The sequence below is a fragment of the Chiloscyllium plagiosum genome, unplaced genomic scaffold (assembly GCF_037043375.1).
Source record: "Chiloscyllium plagiosum isolate Xiang-an unplaced genomic scaffold, Cpla_swu_hap1 HiC_scaffold_25, whole genome shotgun sequence".
Lineage (NCBI taxonomy): Eukaryota > Metazoa > Chordata > Chondrichthyes > Orectolobiformes > Hemiscylliidae > Chiloscyllium > Chiloscyllium plagiosum.
In genome coordinates this window covers 13,923,513-13,947,050 of record NW_028270163.1, presented here as the reverse complement: position 1 = coordinate 13,947,050, position 23,538 = coordinate 13,923,513, and the positions used below count along the sequence as shown (strand labels likewise).

At 45.0% G+C, this 23,538-nt stretch overlaps 2 protein-coding genes across 14 annotated transcripts in view; one reads left to right on the top strand and one right to left on the bottom strand.

Moving 5' to 3' along the window:
• Positions 1 to 9,443, top strand: part of gas7b (growth arrest-specific 7b) — a 456,796-nt gene extending 447,353 nt beyond the window's left edge. For both annotated transcript variants that reach the window (XM_043714439.2, XM_088000468.1), the window contains exon 14: positions 7,240 to 9,443. In XM_043714439.2, the coding sequence (XP_043570374.1) occupies positions 7,240 to 7,353 (114 nt within the window). In that variant the 3' untranslated portion in view covers positions 7,354 to 9,443. The remainder of the gene's footprint in view (positions 1 to 7,239) is intronic.
• A 1,095-nt stretch (positions 9,444 to 10,538) lies between these two features.
• LOC122562023 (putative uncharacterized protein MYH16) overlaps positions 10,539 to 23,538 on the bottom strand; it is a 276,206-nt gene continuing 263,206 nt past the window's right edge. For all 12 annotated transcript variants that reach the window (XM_088000458.1, XM_088000463.1, XM_088000459.1 and 9 more), the window contains 6 exons: positions 22,394 to 22,597; positions 21,003 to 21,128; positions 18,170 to 18,340; positions 16,796 to 16,996; positions 13,798 to 13,944; positions 10,539 to 11,508 (listed from right to left, as the gene is read on the bottom strand). In XM_088000458.1, coding sequence (XP_087856584.1) covers positions 11,362 to 11,508; positions 13,798 to 13,944; positions 16,796 to 16,996; positions 18,170 to 18,340; positions 21,003 to 21,128; positions 22,394 to 22,597 — 996 coding nt within the window. In that variant the 3' untranslated portion in view covers positions 10,539 to 11,361. The remainder of the gene's footprint in view (positions 11,509 to 13,797; positions 13,945 to 16,795; positions 16,997 to 18,169; positions 18,341 to 21,002; positions 21,129 to 22,393; positions 22,598 to 23,538) is intronic.

Sequence of the window (23,538 nt, the reverse complement as noted above, 5' to 3'; positions counted from 1 at the left end):
AGAGACACGTTCTCAGTGAAGGACACCGATATAAGGACAGACATGTGCACGTTCTGCAGATCATTATTAAATGTATCGTCATTTTCGAACAACAATTTGATATATGAAGCTCTGTAGTATTGTATCGGAAAGTTTTCACTTCAAACCACCATCTGAATGTATGACCTGTGGATGTTGGGATACAGTTGGGATTTCACACAAGACATTGTTTTTTTTTAGATTAGATTACTTACAGTGTGGAAACAGGCCCTTCGGCCCAACAAGTCCACACCGCCCCACCGAAGCGCAACCCACCCATACCCTTACCTAACACTACGGGCAATTTAGCATGGCCAATTCACCTGACCTGCACATCTTTGGACTGTGGGAGGAAACCGGAGCACCCGGAGGAAAGCCACGCAGACACGGGGAGAATGTGCAAACTCCACACAGTCAGTCGCCTGAGGCAGGAATTGAACCCGGGTCTCTGGCGCTGTGAGGTAGCAGTGCTAACCACTATGCCACCGTGCCGCCCAAACATTGTGTAAGAATTTTGAGGGGCAGAGTAGCATCATGGTAATACTGCTGGACAGGAATCCAGTTAAATGTTCAAGGATGATGGGTTTGTATTATATAAACTTAAGAACAACAAGCAGGAGCAAGCAATCCTGCCCACTCTCTCCATGACCCTTCAATCCATTAAAACCCACTCTATCCTAACCTGGTCTGACCTACATGTGACTCCAGACCCACAGCAAAGTGGCTGATTCTGAAAAAGTCCAGCAACAGCTTTTCAGAATCTTCAAGGGTGTCATCAAGGCAGAGATTGATAATTCATTGCGAGATCAAGAATTTAAGGGCTATGGGGATAGTGCGGGTAAGTGGAATTGAAATGCCCATCAGCCATGATTAAATGGCGGAGTGGACTTGATGGATCGCATGGCCTTCCTTCCATTCCTATGTCTTACGATCTAACACTTTGTTCAAGAGCAATTAGGGATGGACAACAAATACTGGCCTCACCCGTGATGTGCACATTGCTGCTCTTTGTTTTTCATTCTCTCTTGCAAAGAGTAGACAACTTATTGCACATAGTCTGCCTGAAGTATGATGTTGAATAGATGTTTTTGCCAACTTGGAGGAACAAGTGAGAAACAAAAGGTCTGAACTCTGAGAATTCTAGACTGACTTTAGCAGTGAGTGAGGGTACTTCTTCATCATGGAAGCAAACCAAGTCTGATGTAGACATGGTTATGGTCAGGGAAGATGTGTTCAGAGCTCTGTTAACTGTTAATCAGCTCTGAGTCCTTACCCCATTTACATTCTCCTCACAGTAAACTAAAGGTGGTACTCAAAATAATGAGGGAGTTTTTCTTTGCCCTTAAAATAAGCATGTCTTCCACATTATCTCCTGAAGTCTTGAAAGTACTGCTAGTCTGACAATGTGCATGGCTGTCGTTTAGAAATCTTCACAGGCATCATTCACCTCAACAGCCACTAAAGAGTTGTCATCGGAGGCTTGTCTCCATCACTTGTTCACAGACATGACTATCTACAGATTGTGTCTGCCACACTTTGTAATTATCAAACAAACTTGTGCACAATACAAGCTGCTGCTTTTAGTGCTGTTGAAGCTATCAAGTTCTGATTATGTGACCGCTTGTAGTTAAGTGATCAAGTCAATTAACTTTTCTATCTTTTAAGGATGGTTTAACGTTCTTGAAACACAATTCATCTTCCTTCTTCTAAATACCTACCTGAGCTGGATTCCTGCGATTTACCCCTTTGCTCTGAATTTTTATTTAACTGACTAACCTAGTGACCTGCAGCATGCTCCATCAGAAAAGTGCACAGTTAGTGTTGGTACCAGTAGACTGTCACTGGCAACAATGGATGGCACGATGGTTAGCACTGCCGCCTCACAGCATCGGGGAACCTGGTTCGATTCCACCCTCAGGTGACAGTCTTTGTGGAGTTTGCACATTCTCCATGTGTCTGTGTGGTTTCCTCCTACAGTCCAAAAACGTGCAGGTTAGGTGGATTGGTCATGCTAAATTGTCCCATAGCATCCAGGAATGTGCAGGCTAGGTGGATTAGCCATGGGAAATGCATGGTTAAAGGGACAAGGTAAGGGCATGGGTCTGGGTGGGATGCTCTGCGGAAGGATGGTGTGGATTTGATGGGCTAAATGGTCTGCTTCCACTCTGTCAGGATTCTGTGTTTCTTAAGTGTCTGGAGGAGGTTCTTTCTACTTAATCTCCTGCATTTTTTGAATAAAATGACCTTACATGCAAGGAACAAATCAAAATCTATGAGTGACTTGTCCTATGAAGCATAGTTTTTGGATTAGTGGTGCTGGAAGAGCACAGCAGTTCAGGCAGTATCCGAGGAGCAGCAAAATCGACGTTTCGGGCAAAAGCCCTTCATCAGGAATAAAGGCAGAGAGCCTGAAGCGTGGAGAGATAAGCTAGAGGAGGGTGGGGGTGGGGAGAAAGTAGCATAGAGTACAATAGGTGAGTGGGGGAAGGGGGTGAAGGTGAAAGGTCAGAGAGGAAGATGGAGTGGATCGGTGGAAAAGAAGATAGGCAGGTAGGACAAGTTATGGGGACAGTGCTGAGCTGGAAGTTTGGAACTAGGGTGAGGTGGGGGAAGGGGAAATGAGGAAACTGTTGATGTCCACATTGATGCCCTGGGGTTGAAGTGTTCCGAGGCAGAAGATGAGGCGATCTTCCTCCAGGCGTCTGCTGGTGAGGGAGGGGTGGTGAAGGAGGCCCAAGACCTCCATGTCCTCGGCAGAGTTGGAGGGGGAGTTGAAATGTTGGGCCACAGGGCGGTGTGGTTGATTGGTGCGGGTGTCCCGTAGATGTTCCCTAAAGCGCTCTGCTAAGAGGCGTCCAGTCTCCGCAATGTAGAGGAGACCGCATTGGGAGCAATGGATGCAATAAATGATATTAGTGGATGTGCAGGTAAAACTTTGATGGATGTGGAAGGCTCCTTTAGGGCCTTGGATGGAGGTGAGGGAGGAGGTCTGGGCGCAGGTTTTGCAGTTCCTGCTGTGGCAGGGGAAGGTGCCAGGATGGGAGGGTGGGTTGTAGGGGGGGCGTGGACCTGACCAGGTAGTCACGGAGGGAACGGTCTTTGTGGAAGGCGGAAAGGGGTGGGGAGGGAAATGTATCCCTGGTGGTGGGGTCTTTTTGGAGGTGGCGGAAATGTCGGCGGATGATTTGGTTTATGCGAAGGTTGGTAGGGTGGAAGGTGAGCACCAGGCACGTTCTGTCCTTGTTACGGTTGGAGGGGTGGGGTCTGAGGGCGGAGGTGCGGGATGTGGATGAGATGCGGTGGAGAGCATCTTTAACCACGTGGGAAGGGAAATTGCGGTCTCTAAAGAAGGAGGCCATCTGGTGTGTTCTACCTATGAAGCATAGAGTCAATAAACTCTCATTTGCATTAAAGTTTCCATTTTTTAAAAAAAGCAAAATAAGCAAATGCTGGAAATTGTGTAAAGTCTGGTATGACTTTTCCTCAATTCTGAAGCAGTCATACTGGACTCAATGTTTCTCTCTCCAGAGATGCTGCCACACCTGCTGTGTATCTCCAGCATTCTGTCTTAGACCAGTGGGAATTGACGATAAAGTGTCCAAGAAAGAACAAAGGCAATGGGATTATTATCCTTGTGGAGATTGCTCACAGTAACTCTGTCATTGCAACATTAACACTACTTCCTTGATTCCTCAGGATTAAAAGGAGTCTTAAATTTTAAACCTAAACTGGTCAGGTCACTCAAAACATTTTATTAAAAAAAAAGAATTGCAAATGGAAAAACTCAGCAGGTCTGGCAGGATCTGTGGAGAGAAGACAAAGTCAATGTTTTGGGTCCTTTTTGCTGATCTGAAGAGGAGTGACTGGGTCTGAAACATTAACTCTGTTTTCTGTCCACAGATGCAATCAGAACTGCTGAGTTTCTCCAGCCATTTGTGTTTTGTTTCCTTTTTAAAAAAATTTTTCGAAGGAAAGATAATCTTGCAGGGATATTACCAGCAAACAGGGTAGTTTTTAACCAATGGGAAGGTGGTCCAGCTATGTATAAACTCTGCCATCTTGCTGATGGTATAATCGTGCATTTTTCTTTCAGTCAGAGATACCCCATTTGAAAAAAATTCTGCTTGTTAAGTGATTTATAGAGCAGGACTTCCTAAACTATGGGTCACTACCACCCCACCCGATTCTGAGGTGACAAGCTGAAATTTTGGGGTTCTGAGTCCCAGGGCACCAATGGTTGCCATGGAACTTGGATTGAATGTGACCAACTGGGAGGCCTCCTTGAACTTTTTTTTTATTGGAGAGTGTGGCCTAATCTTCAGATCTTCAAGACTTGAATGCAGCTGCAAAATAAATGGTTAAAGGTAGGTCTTTTACATGAACGTTTTTTGAAAAAAAATTCCAAGTCATCTTCAGCCAGCTCTCCCTTGCCCTTCTTCCCTCCCTAGGGTGATGCTAAGTCGGAGGCAATATGTCTGAGGTCATACTGGGAAAAGCTGCTGTGGAGGATATTTAATGACACTGAGAGTTGTGGAGTTAGTGTACTTCTACTCCCAATATAGTCTACTTATACCTCATCATCTCACTCTTTGTTGACACACGATACTGGGGCCTTGGGTTATTTGGAACTGCCTTGATTCATGGTGAACTAGTCAAGTTGGACTTTAACCAAGAGGCCCAGTTGACAAGTCTTTGTAGAATCCTCCAAGAGAATACTTGGGTGAGTCAATTTTTCAAAGTTTTCCAATAATTAGGGGGCCTACTGTTCTCTCACACCAAGAGAAAATATTATTTCAGGCTGAGTTACCGATAAGATTTCCCTTTACTAAATTGTAGATAAACATCCTGTGGCCCTTGTTTAAGGTTTTATGGAAATAGCTCACACCCAATCACCCAAATGGAATTGCCAAATTTATGCCTAGCATATTGCTATCAGCTATCAGCAACTGGGTGTATCATAACAAAAATCTTTTCCATAGTCTTTGGATGTTAGATTAGTTGCACTTAATGAACTGCCTAATTAATTAAACGTATTTCTGACTGACATGATACTTGTCCCATCAGTTGTGGCTCCCATTGACTTACCAGAAGATCTGGCATAATTAATCACTATGGTAAAACACTGAAGATTGAACAGCTCAGGTTAACCACTTATTTGACAGTTAATACTAGGGAAAGGCTGCCTTTGCTGTCTGCTGTTTTTATGAACTGTACCCAAACAAATAGTAACAAAAGTCTCAAATGAAGTAATTCAACATTAAAGCAATGGAAGGTGATCACTGCAGCTAGTCAGTGAGGAAGATTACGGAATGATTGTGGTTACTCTGTGATTGAATGAGCAGGTGTTTCACCGCTGGGCCCTGATTCTATACTCAGGATGAAATGCAGATTCGGTAACTTGTGACTATCACCGAGGGGAGTTGTGGAAGGAGGCAACCCATTCTGTTGGATTGTCTCCAAAACCCTGTGCAGTCTAGCACGTTGGATGGGCAAGGTGGAGCAATTTTGTATTTTAGAGAAAATATCTACAGTATCTTTATTTTTTTGCTTCAGTTGTCTAACTATGGACAACAAGCCCCACTTGGAATGGGGAACAAAACCTGTGCTGTTGCATCAGTCTGATTAATACTGGACGCCTGAGGAGTCTGGGCTGCTGTGGCAGTGTGCTAGTTACACGTGTAATGCAATCGAGAGCCACAGGTCATGATTGAATTATTCATTCATGGGACATGGGTATTATTGGCTGTGCCAGCATATATTGCCCACCCTAATTACCCCTGAAGATGGTGGTGAACTGCCTTCTTGAATTACTGTAATCCATTTGGTGTAGGTAGACCTACAGTACTGTTAGAAAGAACATTCTGGGATTTTGACCCAGTAACACTGAAGGAACAGTGATATATTTCCAAGTCAGGATAGTGTGTAGCTTGGAGGGGAATTTGTATGTGGTGGTTTTAGATTAGATTACTTAGTGTGGAAACAGGCCCTTCAGCCCAACAAGTCCACACTGACCTGCCAAAGTGCAACCCACCCGGATCCATTCATCTACATTTACCCCTTCACTTAACCTGCACATTTTTGGACTGTGCGAGGAAACCAGAGCACCCAGAGGAAACCCACGCAGACACAGGGAGAATGTGCAAACTCCACACAGACAGTCACCTGAGGTGGGAATTGAACCTGGATCTCTGGCGCTGTGAGCAGTACTAACCACTGTTCCCATGTATCTGCTGTACTTGTCCTCCTAGGTGATAGTGGTCATTGGATTGGAAGATGTTGTCTAAGGAGTCTTGGTGAGTTTCTACAGTGCATCTTGTAGGTAGTACACACTGTTGCTACTGAGGTCTGGTGGTGGAGGGAGTGACTGTTTGTGGATATGGTGGGCAGCTTTGTTCTGGATGGTGTCAAGCTTCTTGTGTTGTTGGAGCTGCACCCATTGAGGAAAGTGGGGAATATTCCAACATACTCCTGACTTGTACCTGGAAGATGGGGAGTCAGGAGGTGAGGTCCTTGCTGCAGGATTCCTAGTTACATTTCATTTTTATTAAATCCAGTTCAGTTTCTCGTCAGTGGTAACCCCAGGATGTCGATGACTGAGGTCAGGTCAATGGGAGGTGTTTGGAAGGATTTGTAGATTGTTTGGCAGATTCCATGGGTGTCATATCACTGTATTAGAACCTCCAGCACACTACTCACTACGTCGCAAGATTTTATCTATTGTAGATTATCCACCAAATACATGGCTGGATAGCCAGCCTTGCCTCCTTACTTCTTCAAAACCATCTGGCACATGCGACTCTTAGTCGTCTGGTTACAGAGCAATAGAACCCTTTACCTCCTTCAATCTCAATTTCTTCATTGTTCAAAGCCAAGCTTGCCATAGGTTTATCTTTGTTTTCGATTGTTCTTTCTTCAACTCTTCCTCTTGGCTACATTCCAGGGGAACAACAAAGGTCAAGGTAGACCTGGATGATGCATCTTGTTTTTTAAACTGTTCAATTAAAAGTCATAAAGGATTCCTCAATACAGAATATAAATATTGCAGGTGCCAGAATTGGAAACAATAACAAAAGCTGCAGGAAACACTCTGGTCTAGCAACACGTGTGGCGCGAGTAGAGTTCACCTACCAACTCTTTTCAGCATGTAAAGGTTCAAATGATGGTCATTTTCGAGTCGAGCATACTGTTTCATATTGTTTTTGTTTCTATCTTCATTTCTAGACCATTGAACCAGTGGACAAGCTACTTCGGAAGGTTGACCCCAACCGTGATAGAGAATCATGGGTAAAAGAGCACAAGACAGGCCATATCCGGCCTGTGGACATGGAATTATAGAGAGCAAGCCCATAGGAGGGCTTTAGTTATATTTTCCCCCCCTCACAGGCATTGACTGAGCAGTTAGATTTTGCTGGTCTTCAAATGAATGGATTGAGTCGAGGATACGACGTGCAATGGAAGTTACAAGTACAAGCTCATAACCCAGTGCCTTTTGTGTTCATGGAACAAAAAAAAGTTTAAATATTTAGCCATCCGTGTCAACTTTAATAAGCAGTTTGTTTTTTTTTCTGTGCTAATAGGAGTTTTCTTGTTATCAAACTGCCTATTCACCAGCAATGGTGGAAAAGCTTTCTCTTGCATGCTAAGCATGTATATATACACAAGAGTTCTTTGCTGTCGGTGATTCCACCTTCCCCTCTTTCTCCACCCCACCCCACCCCCACTACTCCTTCCTTACATTCCAACAAATAGTGCAATGTGGTTGTCCTTTGATCAAAGTGGGAGCTTTCACGTGAAAACCAGTTTAGCTTTGGTTAGAGTTCCAATCTTCTATTTTTCCCAAATTTCACCTCCCCATACAAGTTAGCCAGATAACATTCTTAGTAGCTGATCACAATTGAGCGGGATCACAGACTAACCTGGGTACAAAGGACGCAGGGAGGTTTGCAATAACTAAAATTGATATTCAGTAGATTTTAATGAAAGGCTACAAAGTTTGGTGTGCAATGCATCATGAACTATCTATTGGTCCTTAAAATTGTGAAAATGAGAACAAATCAGAAATGTTCCAAGAGATTGGAATTCTATGCCTGAGGTCTTAACTGTTTTGAGTGAGTTAAAGTCAGGCCCTCCAGTTCCAGATCTCTCTCATGTTGAAGTCAATTTCTACAGGGAATCTAGCTGAGGGAAATGCTCCAAATTGAATTTACAATGGCAGGACTTTGACAGGTCAACTATTGAAGGTTCAAATTAATCTTCTGCAGAAAGATCACTTTCATTCTCTTTTGTCTTGGTTGGAGTTTGTTACCATGGTGATTGGTCCTTTTTAGATAGTTTATCACACTCTTCAATTCACTTCACCTTACACATGAGAAATGTGTACAACCTACTGCTAGGAGGTAACTCCATGGGGTCTCATTTATCCTCTATTCACTTCTTTTCTACAACCTTCCAGTCAGACTTGATCGGTTCCTTGGGTGACCAAATCTCAAATTAGTAATATGCACTAATCAATGTTCTGAGGCAAGTTTTGCTGTAATCTTTTTGTTTAGTATAGTTTTAATTTTGTCTGTCTGTTATCTGGTGGCTCACTCACCCTTTGCCTGAACCTTCTGAGAAGGGATATGTTGACAGAAGAGTTTCAGCCACAGAAATGTTCATTTATCCTTTTTAGAAATGTGGATCACACCAACATAGGTGTACAATGGCTTCCAAAGGATAGAGCAGATTTCTAGATGAAAATGTTATGTTGCGATGCTTCCAAACTTGTTAATGCCAACCAGTTAAATTTGCAGGCTTGTAGACAGTTGAGTTGCCCAGTGAGAATATGATTTTGTGCCCATAATTGTTTGTTAGCTTATGAGGACCCAGCACTACTGCTATTCTAAGCTTTTCTTTAAATAATGCAAACACAGTTTAAAAATAAAACACCTAATTAACAGTTTACAGGAAAATTACTTAGGCACATTTTGTCAATCAATGTATATTGGGGGGTGGTATTAACATTTACAACTTTAAGCAAAATTGCTACTTGCATAGCTTACCCACTGGGTTTCATAAATCAGTGGCATTTTTACAATGGCACAGATTCTCTACTTAATTGAAATTCTATGATGTACTGTATAACAGGGGTTTCATAGTTTTCCATAAACCAGCAATCACTGAAGATGAGGTTTATGATCCAAGATGTTTTCATGTGAAAGTACCCCAAAATGAATTTGACCAAGCTGTATTTACAGCAATATAATGGTTCCTATTTAACACTGTATGTTGCTTTGAATATTGTGCAAGTTGTGATACATGTTCTATCTAGTTAAATTGATATTAAAACATTCACATTATAAAAGCAACTTTTTTTCATTGAAAGGCTATCGCTGCTAAAACCTGAACATTTTCCATATAATAAATGACATCTTGTTGAAACATTGCCCTCAAGTGTGTTGCAGTAGATGCTTGCAATGTCTGCTTTAAATACCTCCGGGTCTTGTTACGCACAATTCATATTTCACAGTAACCACAAGTGCCACCAAATGTTCTCAGCTATGCAGATCGCAGCTGCTAATGGGAAATGCAATGCCATTTTACAAAACCAGCATGTGTTCCTCCATCTTATTGACAAAGTGCATCTCAATCAGCGGTGCAGCTTATTGATACTGAACTTTTGAAGATTGCTCGGACCTTTATTCATCATGTTGGCACAAGTTATAACTAGACATTGTGTTGCATTTATCCAGAGAAACCATGGAAGTTGTACAGCAAAGCTCTACCAAAGTAAGAGTAAGCACGATCAGGGTTGACACCCACATTGCCAACTGTGGCTCACTGTTATGAAGTCAGTCATGCAGCGTCCAGCCAACCACAATCTCAAACTCAACTAGTCCCACCTGTCTGCACTTGACCCACGTCCCTCCAAACACTTCCTATTCATTGTAACTGTGCCTGCATCCACCACTTCCTCTGGAAGTTCAATCCACACACCAACAACCCTGTATTTTAAAAAAAGTTCCCCTCTCACCTTAAAAATATGCCTAGTGAAAAAGACATCTAGCATCCATCTTATCTATACCCCTCGTGATTTTGTAAACCTCTATAAAGGTCCTGTCTCAATCTCCTATGATCCAGTGAAAGAAGTCCCAACCTCCTCTTAAACCTCTCCATCTTAATAATAGCAAGAGATTGAGAGTTCAACTCCCTCAAAACTCTGCTGGAATCTAAAATGGAGCCCATAATTCAATCACCTCAATGATTCCCGAGAGTTACTGCCTATTTCATAACAACGTTTTCACAAAATCATAGTTCACAGTCTAGATTTCAGGCTCCTAATTTCCACAAACACCCACTGGCAGAAGGTGAGGATATTTTCCCTTCTATGCCTTTCAGTATGTACCCCAAACATCACGATCTTGTTAACCAAGACACTAACAAGCCACTTAACGTTCAGAGATACATGATAATGCACAGCCCTAACTACTACTTCACAAACAGCTGCTGCTCCCTTCCTCAAAAAATAATTCCGTTCTAAGAAGATTACATTGGTTTATTATATTTTTAAAAGGCACAATAATATATTCACAATCACCATTGATTATACAAAAGGTATAGGATAGAGTAAAATAATGACTCGCTGCGGAGAATTCCATCCACAATTATAGGCCAATTTAAAGCTGTACTTAGATTCAACCAAGCAGTCCACCATATATATAAAATATATAAATACAATGCAGTTCTCAGACATATAGGAATGCAATTGTTTAAAATTTCAACATTTTTATGACAGTGTGGCTTTGAAGTACAAATCGACACTTTGAAAGCGACTGAAGAATCTACCTGGGAACGTAACAACTAATCTCTGAAAGATGGAGTCAAAACATGGCAAACCACAACTGGAACTTAGAAGAGCTGATCAGGTTGAATGGCAGTCTACTATTAGCCAATCTGACTGACCAAGTAAACTTGAAGTTAGTTCATCAGTGATCAGCAGATAAGGAGGAACACCTGATCTGTTGGTATCATGCAATACAGTGTCAACAGTATCCTGACCCACTGCTCCCAATCAAAACACAAAGCCATGGTGCATTTCATCTCATTGAACAAAAGCAATTACATGTGGAAATTACATTTTCTAAAACAGCTTTGATGAAACGTCACTTGGTAAGATGGGTTTATTTGATGCTCCTACCAGTCTGGATGTCCAGTTAACAACGAAAAGGCATCACATGCAGCAAGGTGTTTACGTCAGTTTGTGGGCAGTTTCTCCAGTGGTCAGTGGTGGCTGCCTTTCTTCCCCCATGTGGGGTATTTCCCAGGAAAAGTCTGGGTGTGAAATGGGGCCTTTTCTCCTGCGAGTCAGTCCACAATCAGCTTTTTCAGAGAGTTAAGGTAGGTCGGAATGAGAGAGGTGGACTCCTCATCGTTCAGAAGTTTCTCACCTCGTCCCTCTGAGCCAGTGGAGCTCGGTGATCTGACTAAGGTGGTAAAAGGGGAATTGTAACCCTGGAGGATAAAGCAGATAAAGTCAGAAAATTATTTTGGTGACAACATCCATGTGTTTTGGTGTGTGTGTCTGTTTGTGTGTCTGTGTGGTGCTCTCTGGATTTATGGAAATAATTGAGTCTCTCAATGTCTCAGGCATGCTTTCCTTCATTGGACAGGGTATGAGTACAAGAGTTGGCAGGTCACATTACAATTGTAGAGGACTTTGGTCCAGCCACCTTTGGAATACTGGTCACCACATTACCAGAAGGATGTGGATGCTTTGAAGAGGGTGCAGAGGAGGTTCACCAGGATGTTGCCTGGTGTGGAGGACACTAGCTACGAAGAGAGGTTGAGTAGATTAGGATTACTTTAAATTATTAAGATGAAGGTTGAGGGGGGGGGGGGCCTGATTAAGGTCTACAAAATCATAAGTATTGAAGAGTGGATAGCAAGAAGCTTTTCCCCCAGAATGGGAGACTCAATTACTAGGGGTCACGAGTTCCAGGTGAGAGGGGAAAAGTTTAAGGGAAATACACATGGAAAGTTCTTTACCATCTCTGCTAGCAATGTGTTCCAGGCACCAACCACCCTCTGCATGGAGGTGGGCACGATAGCATCATTTAAGATAAATCTAGGACAGATACATGAATAGGCAGGGAGCAGATCCTTGGAAAATAGGCAACAGGTTTAGATAGAGGATCTGGATTAGCGCAGGCTTGGAGGGCTGAAGGGCCTGTTCCTGTGCGGTGTAATTTTCTTTTTGTTCTTTGAGACCTGAGAATGACCGGATAACTTCTCACATTCCAAACTCAGGGCAACCTGGTGAAGCAGTTAGTGCCATGCTGCCATTTCCTCAACAGCACTGTGCACAAAAAAATACAAAAAGGACTCCCCATTGGGCCTGGAGCCCGCCTTGCCATTCAATATGATCATAGCTGATCAGAGTCTAACAGTGTGGTGCTGGGAAAGCACAGCAGGTCAAGCAGCATCAGAGGAGCAAGAGAGTCGACATCTCGGGCACAAGCCCTTCAAGAATTTCTTTTACATCAGAAGCTAGAGCAGATTTTAGTCCCTGTGACAGTTTCTGACCAATTACAACAATGAGTTCATCAAAACCTTCTAATATTCAGAGACCTTGAGGGTTTTGAAAGCCGAGTAATTGCCATAATTTTACATTTATCGGGCAATTAGTGGTTAGTTGTGGTGTGTCAGGATTCCCGAGACTTCCTGAAAGACATGCATCAGGATATGTCCAGTCCGTGACTACCTGAAGACTGGGCCTCTTGGGCCTAAATGCCAGGCAGCCTTCTGCTGGACTAGATTGGATCCAAGTGCTGAATCCTGAGTGCATTCACAGTACTGCTACAGAGTGTGGGTCTAACATAAGAGTGCTACCTTGTTTACTGCTGCTGTTTTGTACTAAACCGGGAATCCTTCTTGCCTGAAAATCATGTAGCTTTTCAATCAACACACTGCAGAGGTAGCATGAGCTTGGCCCTTGTCTCTGCGACAGTTTTGGCATCTTTCTGATTGTGAACATTATAGTGCTGTCTTGGAACAGACACCTCACACTGTCAAAACACGGCACCATTAACTGGGAGAATTGTTGAATCTTGCAGTAGACAGTGAGTCCCCAATGACACATTGATTTGTAATTCAGTGGATAATAACCACTCTGCGAGATATCTCAGAAGCCTTTGATCCAGACATCTGTCTGCTCTCATCAAATCTCAGATTAGCTGCACATTAAGATGTGATTCAATTATCATTTGGCAACCAACTCTTCAATTCAGATTTCCCTGACAGGTGGCTTGGGTACATATCAGCCTCACTGCATTAAGGCTTGTAGGAACACTAATATTCAAAATCAGGGAACATTATCTACAGGATTCCTCCAGCATAAACTGATGCAAAGCAGCAGAAAAATTGCCATTGATAGGAATCTTGCTCATGGCCCTTGTGACAGGCAAATTCTCCAGAGTTGTGCAGACAATCCAGCCTCTAAGGATTACCTCACTTGCTTCTGGGAGACCTTTGCAGAGGCACCAGGAATTAAGACTTGTGACTGTGCTATTGGTCACACTAGCAACTAATAAATAGCTGAGCCAGGTTAGGACAGGTGCTATATAAATGCACGCCTTGCCTCCTGAGTGGGGAAGGTCATTTTTGTGGTGGGAGGTTCTGTTGATTTGAATGGAGGAGGACAGCAAACGCTGAAGTCCAGGAAAACCCCTCCTTCCACCCCCAATCAAACACACAGACCATTCACTGTACCAAAGGATGAAACAAGGCAGCGGCAACACTTACCGAGGAGTAGCCTTTGCCAAAGCTGGCCCGGTTCTTGGTCCGTATTTTGGTCAGTGCCGCCTCGGCAATGTCAGCCCGCTCCTCTGCGTCGTCCAACTCATGAACCGTCTTTCGGTACTTTGCCAGATTCATGTTGGCTTGCTCTTCCTGTCGGGCAGAGAGGGGGAGAGAGAGCGAGAGATGGTGAAGGGAGGCCAGGAATGGGAGTCTCTGCACAGCTGACCCTCACCTCTCCATTGCAGTGGACTGTGGCCTCATTCTTCCATGGAAATGGCAGTGAAGCCTGATGCCACACAGTCTCCCAGTGCTCTCCCTCCTGGATCGCAGTACGGCTTACCACAGATGTGCAATCCCAGGGGGTCAGGGTTAACCAGGTACGACACTCAACACAGTCAAAATTAACACACTGCAAAATCACCACCATCCTCCCCCACCGCTTCTAAATTACCAAGTATAGCAAACATCAAGTACACCCTTTAGGTTCCTCCCTCCATCTGACAGGAACTTGAAAGATCATTTGAAATCTCTCTGATCTCCAATGGGCAAAGATTTCTTAATGACAGTCAACCAGTAAATGCCAAGGAACAAATCAACATGGAAGACAGACCATAATGATTAGATTAGATTAGATTCCCTACAGTGTGGAAACAGGCCCTTCGGCCCAACAAGTCCACACCGACCCTCCAAACAGCAACCCACCCAGACCCATACCCCTGCACCTAACACTACGGGCAATTTAGCATGACCAATTCACCTGACCTGCACATCTTTGGACTGTGGGAGGAAACCGAAGCACCCGTAGGAAACCCACACAGACATGGGGAGAATGTGCAAACTCCACACAGACAGTTGCCCGCGACAGGAATTGAATCCAGGTCCCTGGCGCTGAGAGGCAGCAATGCTAATCACTGAGCCATGGTGCTGCCCATAACAGTAGGAAAAGTTTTTCCTGCTCCGTTACAGACAACATAAATACAGTAGCTACAGCAACCCCATGAGGCTGTTAATCTACTTCTTTCTATCCAATAATTAATAAATACTTGTTGAGCTAGGAGCTGCGTAGCATGAAAAATAACCACAACCATTTGATAGAAAATAATCAGATTTTTTTTTAACTGCATCAAGTACCACAGTGTTTTACCCCCAAGTCTTGCGACTGAATCATCTCACTAATGACACCCTGTAACTGTGCCCAGGAACGTCCTGATGGATTGCCATCCGATTCTTTATCGCCAACTGTCCCCCTACCTCCATCTACCCACCAGTTTTGGATGTTTAAAATGGGAAAATTGCAGAGACTGGAACATTACAGCCTGTCTCCAATCTTTCTGGGCTGTGACAGAGAAGCATGGCCCATGTTTGATTGGAATACAGCCAGCCTGTCTCATTATTGATGACTGGGTTCCAGTAGGTGGGGTTGTAATACTTCACACTGGGCTTTCAATCACACCGCTAACCACATCATTACCAGATGACTAAGGTGGTCCGAACTAGGAATTACTCCAGTGGTGTTTTATGTGCATTTCCAGCAGCAGTTTAAAAGGCTGCTTATTTTGTTCATCATTTCAGCTTTGTATTTAGCTAAAAGCCCTGTAACACCAATCAAATAGAAACCCTATGGAGTACATTTTGAGTGTCTTAGTTGGGATTTGGTGGTAACACACAGGCAGATCCATTTTGAACATGGTTTCCTGTCAGGTCTAAAATGGCCACCATTTACAGGCACTAGGCCTCCTTTAACCTGGAAAGCTAGGCCTTACAACATCAAGAGTCTCAGAACTGGTCAAAGTGCAACCTGTGAAGGCTTTAAGCTCCCAAATGCACCCACACTGGAAGCAATGAGGCCTGTTCAAAGTGTACTAACACTTTATATTCTGGAGCTTGGAGAATTCGGACCCTTGAGAGTCTAACTGATGTTGCCGCATCATGGAATCACAGAGCGTCACAGCACAGCATGTGACCCTTCAGCTCATTGTCAAACATCTATCTACTCTATCCCCACTGCACAGCACTTGGCCTGTAGCCTGCTTTGCCATGATGTTTCACAGGATCACCTAAATACTTCCTAAATATTTCAGGCACTGAGAACCAGATATGTACCAACCTCTGGGTGAAAGATTCTCCTTAAATGCCCTGTAAACTTCCTGCCTTTTACCTTTAATCTACCCTGGTTCCCCCACCTATTCATACCACAGAAATGTCACGCTATAACCATTACCAGTTAGCGGCAATCTAACCACCCCACTTGCCCCCTTGACATTCACCGAATCCCCCACTGTCAACCTTGGGGTTACGATTGACCAGAAAGTCAACTGGACTTGCCACATAAACACAGTGGCTACAACAGCAGGTTAGAGGCTGGGAATCCTGTGCTGAGTAACTCACCTCCTGACTACCCAAAGCCTCTCCACCATCTACAAGGGACAAGTCAGGAGTGAGACGAAATACTCCCCATTTGCCTGGATGGGTGCAGCCCCAACAACACTGAAGCAGCTCGATACCATCCAGGACAATGCAGACTGCTTGACTGGCACCACACCCACTCCCTCCACCACCGACACTCAGAAGCAGCAGTGTGTACTATCTACAAGATGTACAGCAAAAGTACAAGGATCCTTAAACAGCACCTTCCAAACTCATGACCACTTCCATCTAGAAGGACACAGGCAACAGAAATATGGGAACACCACCACCTGCAAGTTCCCTTCCAAGTGGAATTGGAAAAATATCGCCGTTCCTTCACTGGCTCAAATCCCCTTGTGTGAGCATACCCACACCCTCCATGGATTGCACTGGTTCATCAAGGGCAAAGGCTCATCACTGCTTTGTCAAGCCAATCACATGCCAGCCCCTGCCCCTGCCCTCGCCCCTCATATGCCCGTGAACAAATCTAAATAAAAATTAGGATTCTGTTTGCGTATGTCCCGACTAATTCTGAGCACAGCTTGTCGGAGCCGCCTCATTCTCAAGGTGCGCCGGGAAGGGAAGGCCTACTCACCGCTTCCTCCACCTGTCTCTTGTAGGCCTTCAGCTTGTTCTGGAGCCTCTCGACCAGCTCCTGCATGCGATGCTGGTTCTTCTGGTCCTCCTCGGCCTGGAAGACTAGCTCCTTCAGCCGCCGCTCATTCTTCCGCAGGCTCTTCACTGTCTCACCATGGCGTTTCTGCTCCCCGTCCAGTTCAGTTTCCAGTTCTTTCACCTACAGCAAGGGGGCACCGGTTAGCAGCTTGGCTGGAAGCTGGAGAGTTCAGCACTGACTACACAACGACAGACTACATCCCATTCTGGCTTTTGCCCGAAACGTCGATTTTCCTGCTCCTCGGATGCTGCCTGACCTGCTATGCTTTTCCAGCGCCACTCTAATCTCCAGCATCTGCAGTACCCCCCTTCCGTCTACATCCCATTCTGACTGAACCCCAGGACCGTTCTCATATCAAGTGACAAATGAATATTGTTCTTCCAAATAAAAATGGAGATCAATGTTCTAATGTAAACAGGAATGAGACAAAGGCAGGAAGTGGTCTCTTGACCCTTCAGAAGCAATTCTCCATATGGTAATGCTGATTTTTTTGACAAACCTGTTTGGACATATTGTGAAAGCCCTCTGGCATATGTAGGACGTGGTCTAAAGATGGGGACACTACCACTGCACAACAAGACCCCTATCTCCATACAGTATAAGTTGACCACTCTGTCCTGTTGCAATCCTGTCAGGAGCGAAGTTTTACAAATGTAGCCTAACCCTTCCCCAATTAGTTTGTGTTGCTCTTAATGAGAGCTAGAGCATGACTGAATATACACTTTATTTTAATTGTCTTGACCCAATCAAGGTGAAACTTTTTTTTTTGCCAATCCTGAATTGCTCTTGTACTGATTGGAGTGAAGAGTGAAATATGGTGTGTCTGGAGTTACATGGAGGTCAGGTCCGGTCAGGCCAGGAAGGGGCAGAACACAGTGACCCACTTGAATTCTTGTTCCCTTGACCATCGGTGATAGTTGCCATGGTCACCATCATCGAGATAAGCTCGGTGTCAGAGATTTTTTTAAATTGGATTTACAGCCACAGAGGGATTCGAAACCCTGACTGTCCCTGGGTCAGTGTCGTCACTCCAGTACATGAGTACACCTCCAGTCAGCAGTGCACTCGGGTGGCAGTGCCTCTCTCACTCTAAGGGGGACTCTCTGCCTGGCACTGACATTGCGATGATATACAGGTGTCCTGTACCTTGCTGCCGGTAAAAAAGCTCAGGGGTTTGTTCAGCTTCTTCCTCCAGCCCCTACCTTCCAGCTGGGTAAACTCCAATGAGAGCCACAGCGAGCCACACAGTCACTCGACAGCCCTAACCCCCGCACCTGAAACCCACATTCTCACCCGGCCTTCCAGTTTCTGAATGATTTTCTTGCCCCCCTTCAGGGCCAACTGCTCAGCCTCTTCCAGCTTCACGTTCAGCTCCTTGATCTGTGCCTCCAGGCCCTTCTTTACCCTCTCCAGGTGTAGGGTGTGCTCCTGTTCATGATGCAGCTCTTCGGCTAGTCTGACCACCTTAAACAGAACACAGCAGCAGGGGTCACTTTAACAATCTCTGGCTGCTATACATAGAGCAACACTACCCCCTTGTGACTGATCAGTGAATGAGCAGAAACGCAGTCAAAACTCTGGAGTCCCACCTGAAATATTCGGCCACATTCCCCTCTCATTCACACTGACACAGACATACATTAAAGACATTTTCATGACTTTGGGCAGACTGTCCACTGAAGGGTCGTTGTGGACTGGTTGGGCCAAAGGGACTGTTTCTACACTGTAGGGAATCTAATCTAATCTAATCTAATCTAATCTAATCTAATCTAAAACCCTTCTGAGCAGCAAAGTGCCACCTCCTGGTTCAAGTGAATATGTACATTTCTTAGATTGGGTTGGGACATCTGGTCGGCATAGACAAGTTGGACTGAAGGGACTGTTTCCATGCTGTACATCTCTATGACTCTATAATTTGTTATAAGTCAGTCTTCTGAGTCTATAGTTAGTCAATCAAACAGTACTCCTTAAAAGTAAACTGTGTGCTGTTCCAAAATTGACCTATTAGACTGAAAGGAAAAGGATTCTGAATTTTAAAAGCATATTTTAATTGAGAGATGGGACAACAATAGTGAGATAAAATCAAAATATATCAGTTGCTAGAAATCGGAAATAAAAACAGAAAGTGTTGGTGAAACTGCTGGTGTGCAAACAGTTGTGGAGATACTGTTAACATCGAGTGTGGGCATGACTCTTCTACAATATTCTTCAGAAAAATATCTGTGGACAAACACCACAACTCACACCGAAACTTACCTGTTCTAGATTTTATTGGTGAGTGTAACTTTTATATAATTGAAACCTCATGTAGTAATGGTTTTATGCTAAGGAGTGGATCGGTGGGGTGGACGAGGAGAAGGGGGAAGGGGATAAACAGGGTCAGAGTCTGCAAGGCTGGCATTTCTCATTTCGCGCCCCCCACCCAGGTCTCTAGCTGCAGCTATTCACACTATTCGAGGGGACTGCTAGCTCAGATTCCCACAAATTCCCGAGAGAGAGTGATAGAGGAGGTGGGTGGGTGTTGGGATGCAAGGGGACACGGCCTCAGCATTTGCTGACCTGGCAGCGTCTTGGGATTGGAATGGAATGGAATGCGGGCAGCAGGGATCAGGTTTTACTGACCTAGTCAGGTCTGGAGAGAGCTTTCAGCTGGGCAGGGGGGAGCGAGCGAGAGACAGACAGACAGCAAGAGAGAGAGAGAGAGAGACAGAGACAGACACAGAGAGAGAGAGAGAGAGAGAGAGAGCGAGCACCAGAAAGACAGAAGAGAGAGAGAGAGAGAGAGAGAAAAAAAGAGAGCAGGAGCTGCTCCAGAGACAGTGCACAGCTTCAGATCTGGCAGCAAAGACAGAATGACTGGACAGCGATTGGAGCTGCTGCTCATGACGGTCTGCGGTGCCCAAATTTAATGCAGTCCTTACTCCCCCAACAAAGCCACCACATCATACCATGTCCAGCTCTCCCTCACTGTTAGCAGTCTCAGGGATGGGTGCACACCCATTCTGAACGCAGTCTCAACCTTAAGCTGCTCTTTTCCACCCAGTGTGAGGCAACAACACACTGGCTGATATTGGACCCCTTTAAATATATAACCCAAGGTTGGTGCCGCTAGTCTTGTCTCGCTATGTGTACTTCTACAATCGTCCGAGTTTACTTTCTTCTCGAGCTGCTGTATCTGACTAGTCTCAGACTGGTACCTGTAGGGGCCGGGGTGGGGGGGGACACGGATCTAAAACTGTGGCACTGGATCTCCACAGCACTCAGCCCCTTTACCGGTGGTCACTTTTATCTTAAGACTTGGACTGGTTTCAGAGAACCGCTGGCTACTTAAAAGTTGTAAACAAAATGTGCTTTTTAAAATGCCTGTCAGATGTTTAAATAAAGCTTGCACTGATGTTACCGCAGGTCTGTGCTGTAAACATACTGCCCAGCAGCAAAGTGCAATTCACAGACTTCCCAAACGTATCGCTCTATCCCAGCAGCATAGAGCGATACCGCCACCTGCTGACTCTTTCCAGAACTCCACTAAACCACTGGCAGGTTGCTCAAGGCTGTCAGTCATTCAGTCAAGCTGTTTCTGGCGGCATTAAAAGTCGCAAAAGATCTGCAAATAATTTACTGTCGGAAGCAGCTGGTAGATGCGTTACTACGTGCTCTATTTAAAACTAAATGTAATGAAAACCTTGATCTTGCGTCGGAAAATCAGCCGGGCTCAAAATACGTAGGACCCATTAGACTCAGGTTCCAGGGAAATACTGAGAGTGCCTGGGGATTGTGGACAACAGAGGAAGTGATGGGACACCACCCAGACAGCGCGCCGCTCCCTCAGCGCTGACCCTCCGACAGCACGGGGCACTCCCTTTACACATTCAGAGCTTTCACAGCTGGAGGCAGAAAGGATGAATGCTCAGGCATGCAGGAATAATTAGGATAATGGAGAAGTATTTGGACAGAGGGGCTGAACAGTCAGCCAAAATGGGCCCTAGATTGCCTTAGCCATTCTCCAACAGCGATATTGCCCATTATCAATGATGCCAACATTGCTGGAGAAAAGCAGCAATGATTGTTGTTGGAATAATCCTTCCCCTCCCCCTCAATGCCAGGAGTCATGAAGAGTATAGCTCACCTCAGAAACAGCCTTCTTGGCTTTCTCGTCTGCTCCTCTGAACTCGGTCATCAGTTCCTCGTTCTCTGCTGCAATTTGCTGCAGGTCAGATTCCAACTTGCGTTTGACAACAGTCGCTCCTTGAAACTGGGAAAGGGCAAAAGGTCAAAAGTGGTCACGACTATGTGAAACATCTGGGATTATAATGGACTCAGTCTCCCCCTCACACTCCTCTGTTGGACCGGCCCCAGGAAACGATGCTGCAGCAACTTCTGGCTCCTTTGTGGATATGTGGCTGTATACCCCTCATCCCGTGTCCTCCCTCCCTCCTGCCCAGCCTGACGGCTTCAACAGTTACCCCTCTACTCACTGTCTGCCATAGCGGGAAGGTGCTGAGTCACCTCTAAGAGGTCCAACAGTACTACCCCTTCCCCACCTTCCTAAGATGGCACTTTTAACAACAGGGGAAGATTCAGGTGAAACTCACAATCCCTTGAGGAGACAAAGCTAGAGCTCCTCAAATTGAGGAGTTTAAGACGAATGAAGGGAGAGAGTGTTCTGACCTGAGAGACAACCATAAATGTAGAACTGGGCCAGGAAGCAGCTTTCCCCAAAAAAAAAGGCAGTGGAAATCTGGAACTTTTACCCCCAACCACCACCCAAATAATGGAGGCTGTGAAAACCCCAAACTGAGACTGCCAGAGTTCTTCCCTGGAAACATTTTAAAGGGGATGAACTTAACGTGCAGTCAGCCATCGTTCAGTTGGATGCTGGAACAGGTTCAAGGGGCTGAATGGCCCCCTCCTTGACCCAAAAGCATAACAGCAAACCTCACTCCCCAGCAGCACTACCCACAACCACCCCAAAGTAAATTTGCAACAGAATTAAGGAGAAGAGATATAATTCTGCAAACTATTGCAAAGACAAAACCACGAGACAGCCCAATCCCTATTGTAATACAACTCCTCAAAGTAAATGATTGATAATTTTACTCAAACCGATCATTTATGATCTAAGGAAATTAACACTAATTACAGTGAGTAACAAACCCTTCCATTTCTTTGGTAAATTAAGGAGAGTGGTGATTTGCGGGGTTTTGGAATGATGTACAAGACTGTTCTCAATTGTACAATCAGTTTGCTATTTCATGCCCTATTTCAACATTGACTGCTGTCTCTAACTGTGCAACAAACTAGTTTTATTTGGATCAACTGCTATGTTCTACACCATTACAGATTTTAACTTGTGCTAAAGTCCATAGATCATATATTATCAGTGAGTTCCTTAAATTCCAATCGCTTATTGAGAAGTTGTAGGAAATAGAGATAATTGATAAAACAAAAAAAAAGAGATCAACTGAAAATTGGACTCTGAAGACCTCAAGGGGCTTCCATTGGTCCAGGCTCTCTCACCTGGGTGTTGACCTCATTGTATTTGTCAGTCATCTCCATCAACTCTTGCTCCAGGATTTTGCGAGCACGGTCAGTCAGGTCTAGGGCACCGCGGGTCTCCTCCAGTTCAGTGGACAGCACCCCACAACGTCTCTCCACCAGGCCGTACTGCTCCCGCAGCTCCTCGTGCTGCCTGCTGTCCTCTTCCATCTGGGTCTGCATGTCCTGAGGGAAGACAGAAGCACAGGATGTGAAAACACACTAACCATCCAGCCACTCCCGCTAACAATGGTCTCACCAAACCTCAAATTTCTAAAGCGCCCTTCATCCGGACTGGAGACCTGCAGCTAAACACACCCTTCGCTTTGGCAACGTGGTCAGTGTTGGGATGGAGGAAACACAGTGTCCATTCTGTCCGCAAACAGGAATTAACCATTTGGTCCAATTATCTGCTCTTAGTCAGGGGCTGAAGGAGAAATGTTGGCTAGGACACCTGGGAGAACTCCCTCGTGTTATTTCAACTCACCACCATTGAATAGACCACATTGACTGTTGGCAACAGCCTCCTCTGAGTGAAGGGAAACTCTTGGATAGACACTGTCCTGCTCTCTACAGCCAATCAGGACGTGCCCAGGCCGTTCTTGAATGACCTGGACCCTCAAGTTCCCAACTTGCCAACAACAAGCCAATTGGGCGGCACAGTGGCAGAGTGGTTTGCACTGCTGCCTCACAGTGGCAGGGACCAGGATTCGATTCCACCGTTAGGCAATCGTGTGTGGAGTTTGCACATTCTCACCGTGTTTATGCGGGTTTCTGCTGGATTTCCTCCCACAGGCCAAAGACATGCAGATTAGGTGGATTGGCCATGTCAAATTGCCCATAGGGAGCCCAGGGATGTGCAAGCTATGGGGGGTTAACCACAGGAAACGTAGGGTTACAGGGACAGAGTGGGGGTCTGGGTGGGATATCCTTCAGAGGGTCAGTGCAGATTTGATGGGCTGAATGGTGTCTTTTTGCACTGTGGGGATTCTATGATTCAAATAACAGTTGTTCTGGAGCAGGAGGAGGCCACTCACTCCATCATGTCTGCTCCTAGCTCTCTGAGTGAGCATTAGGACTTGGTGTCATTTCGCTGTCTTTTGCCAGTAACCACGAGTATGTTTTCT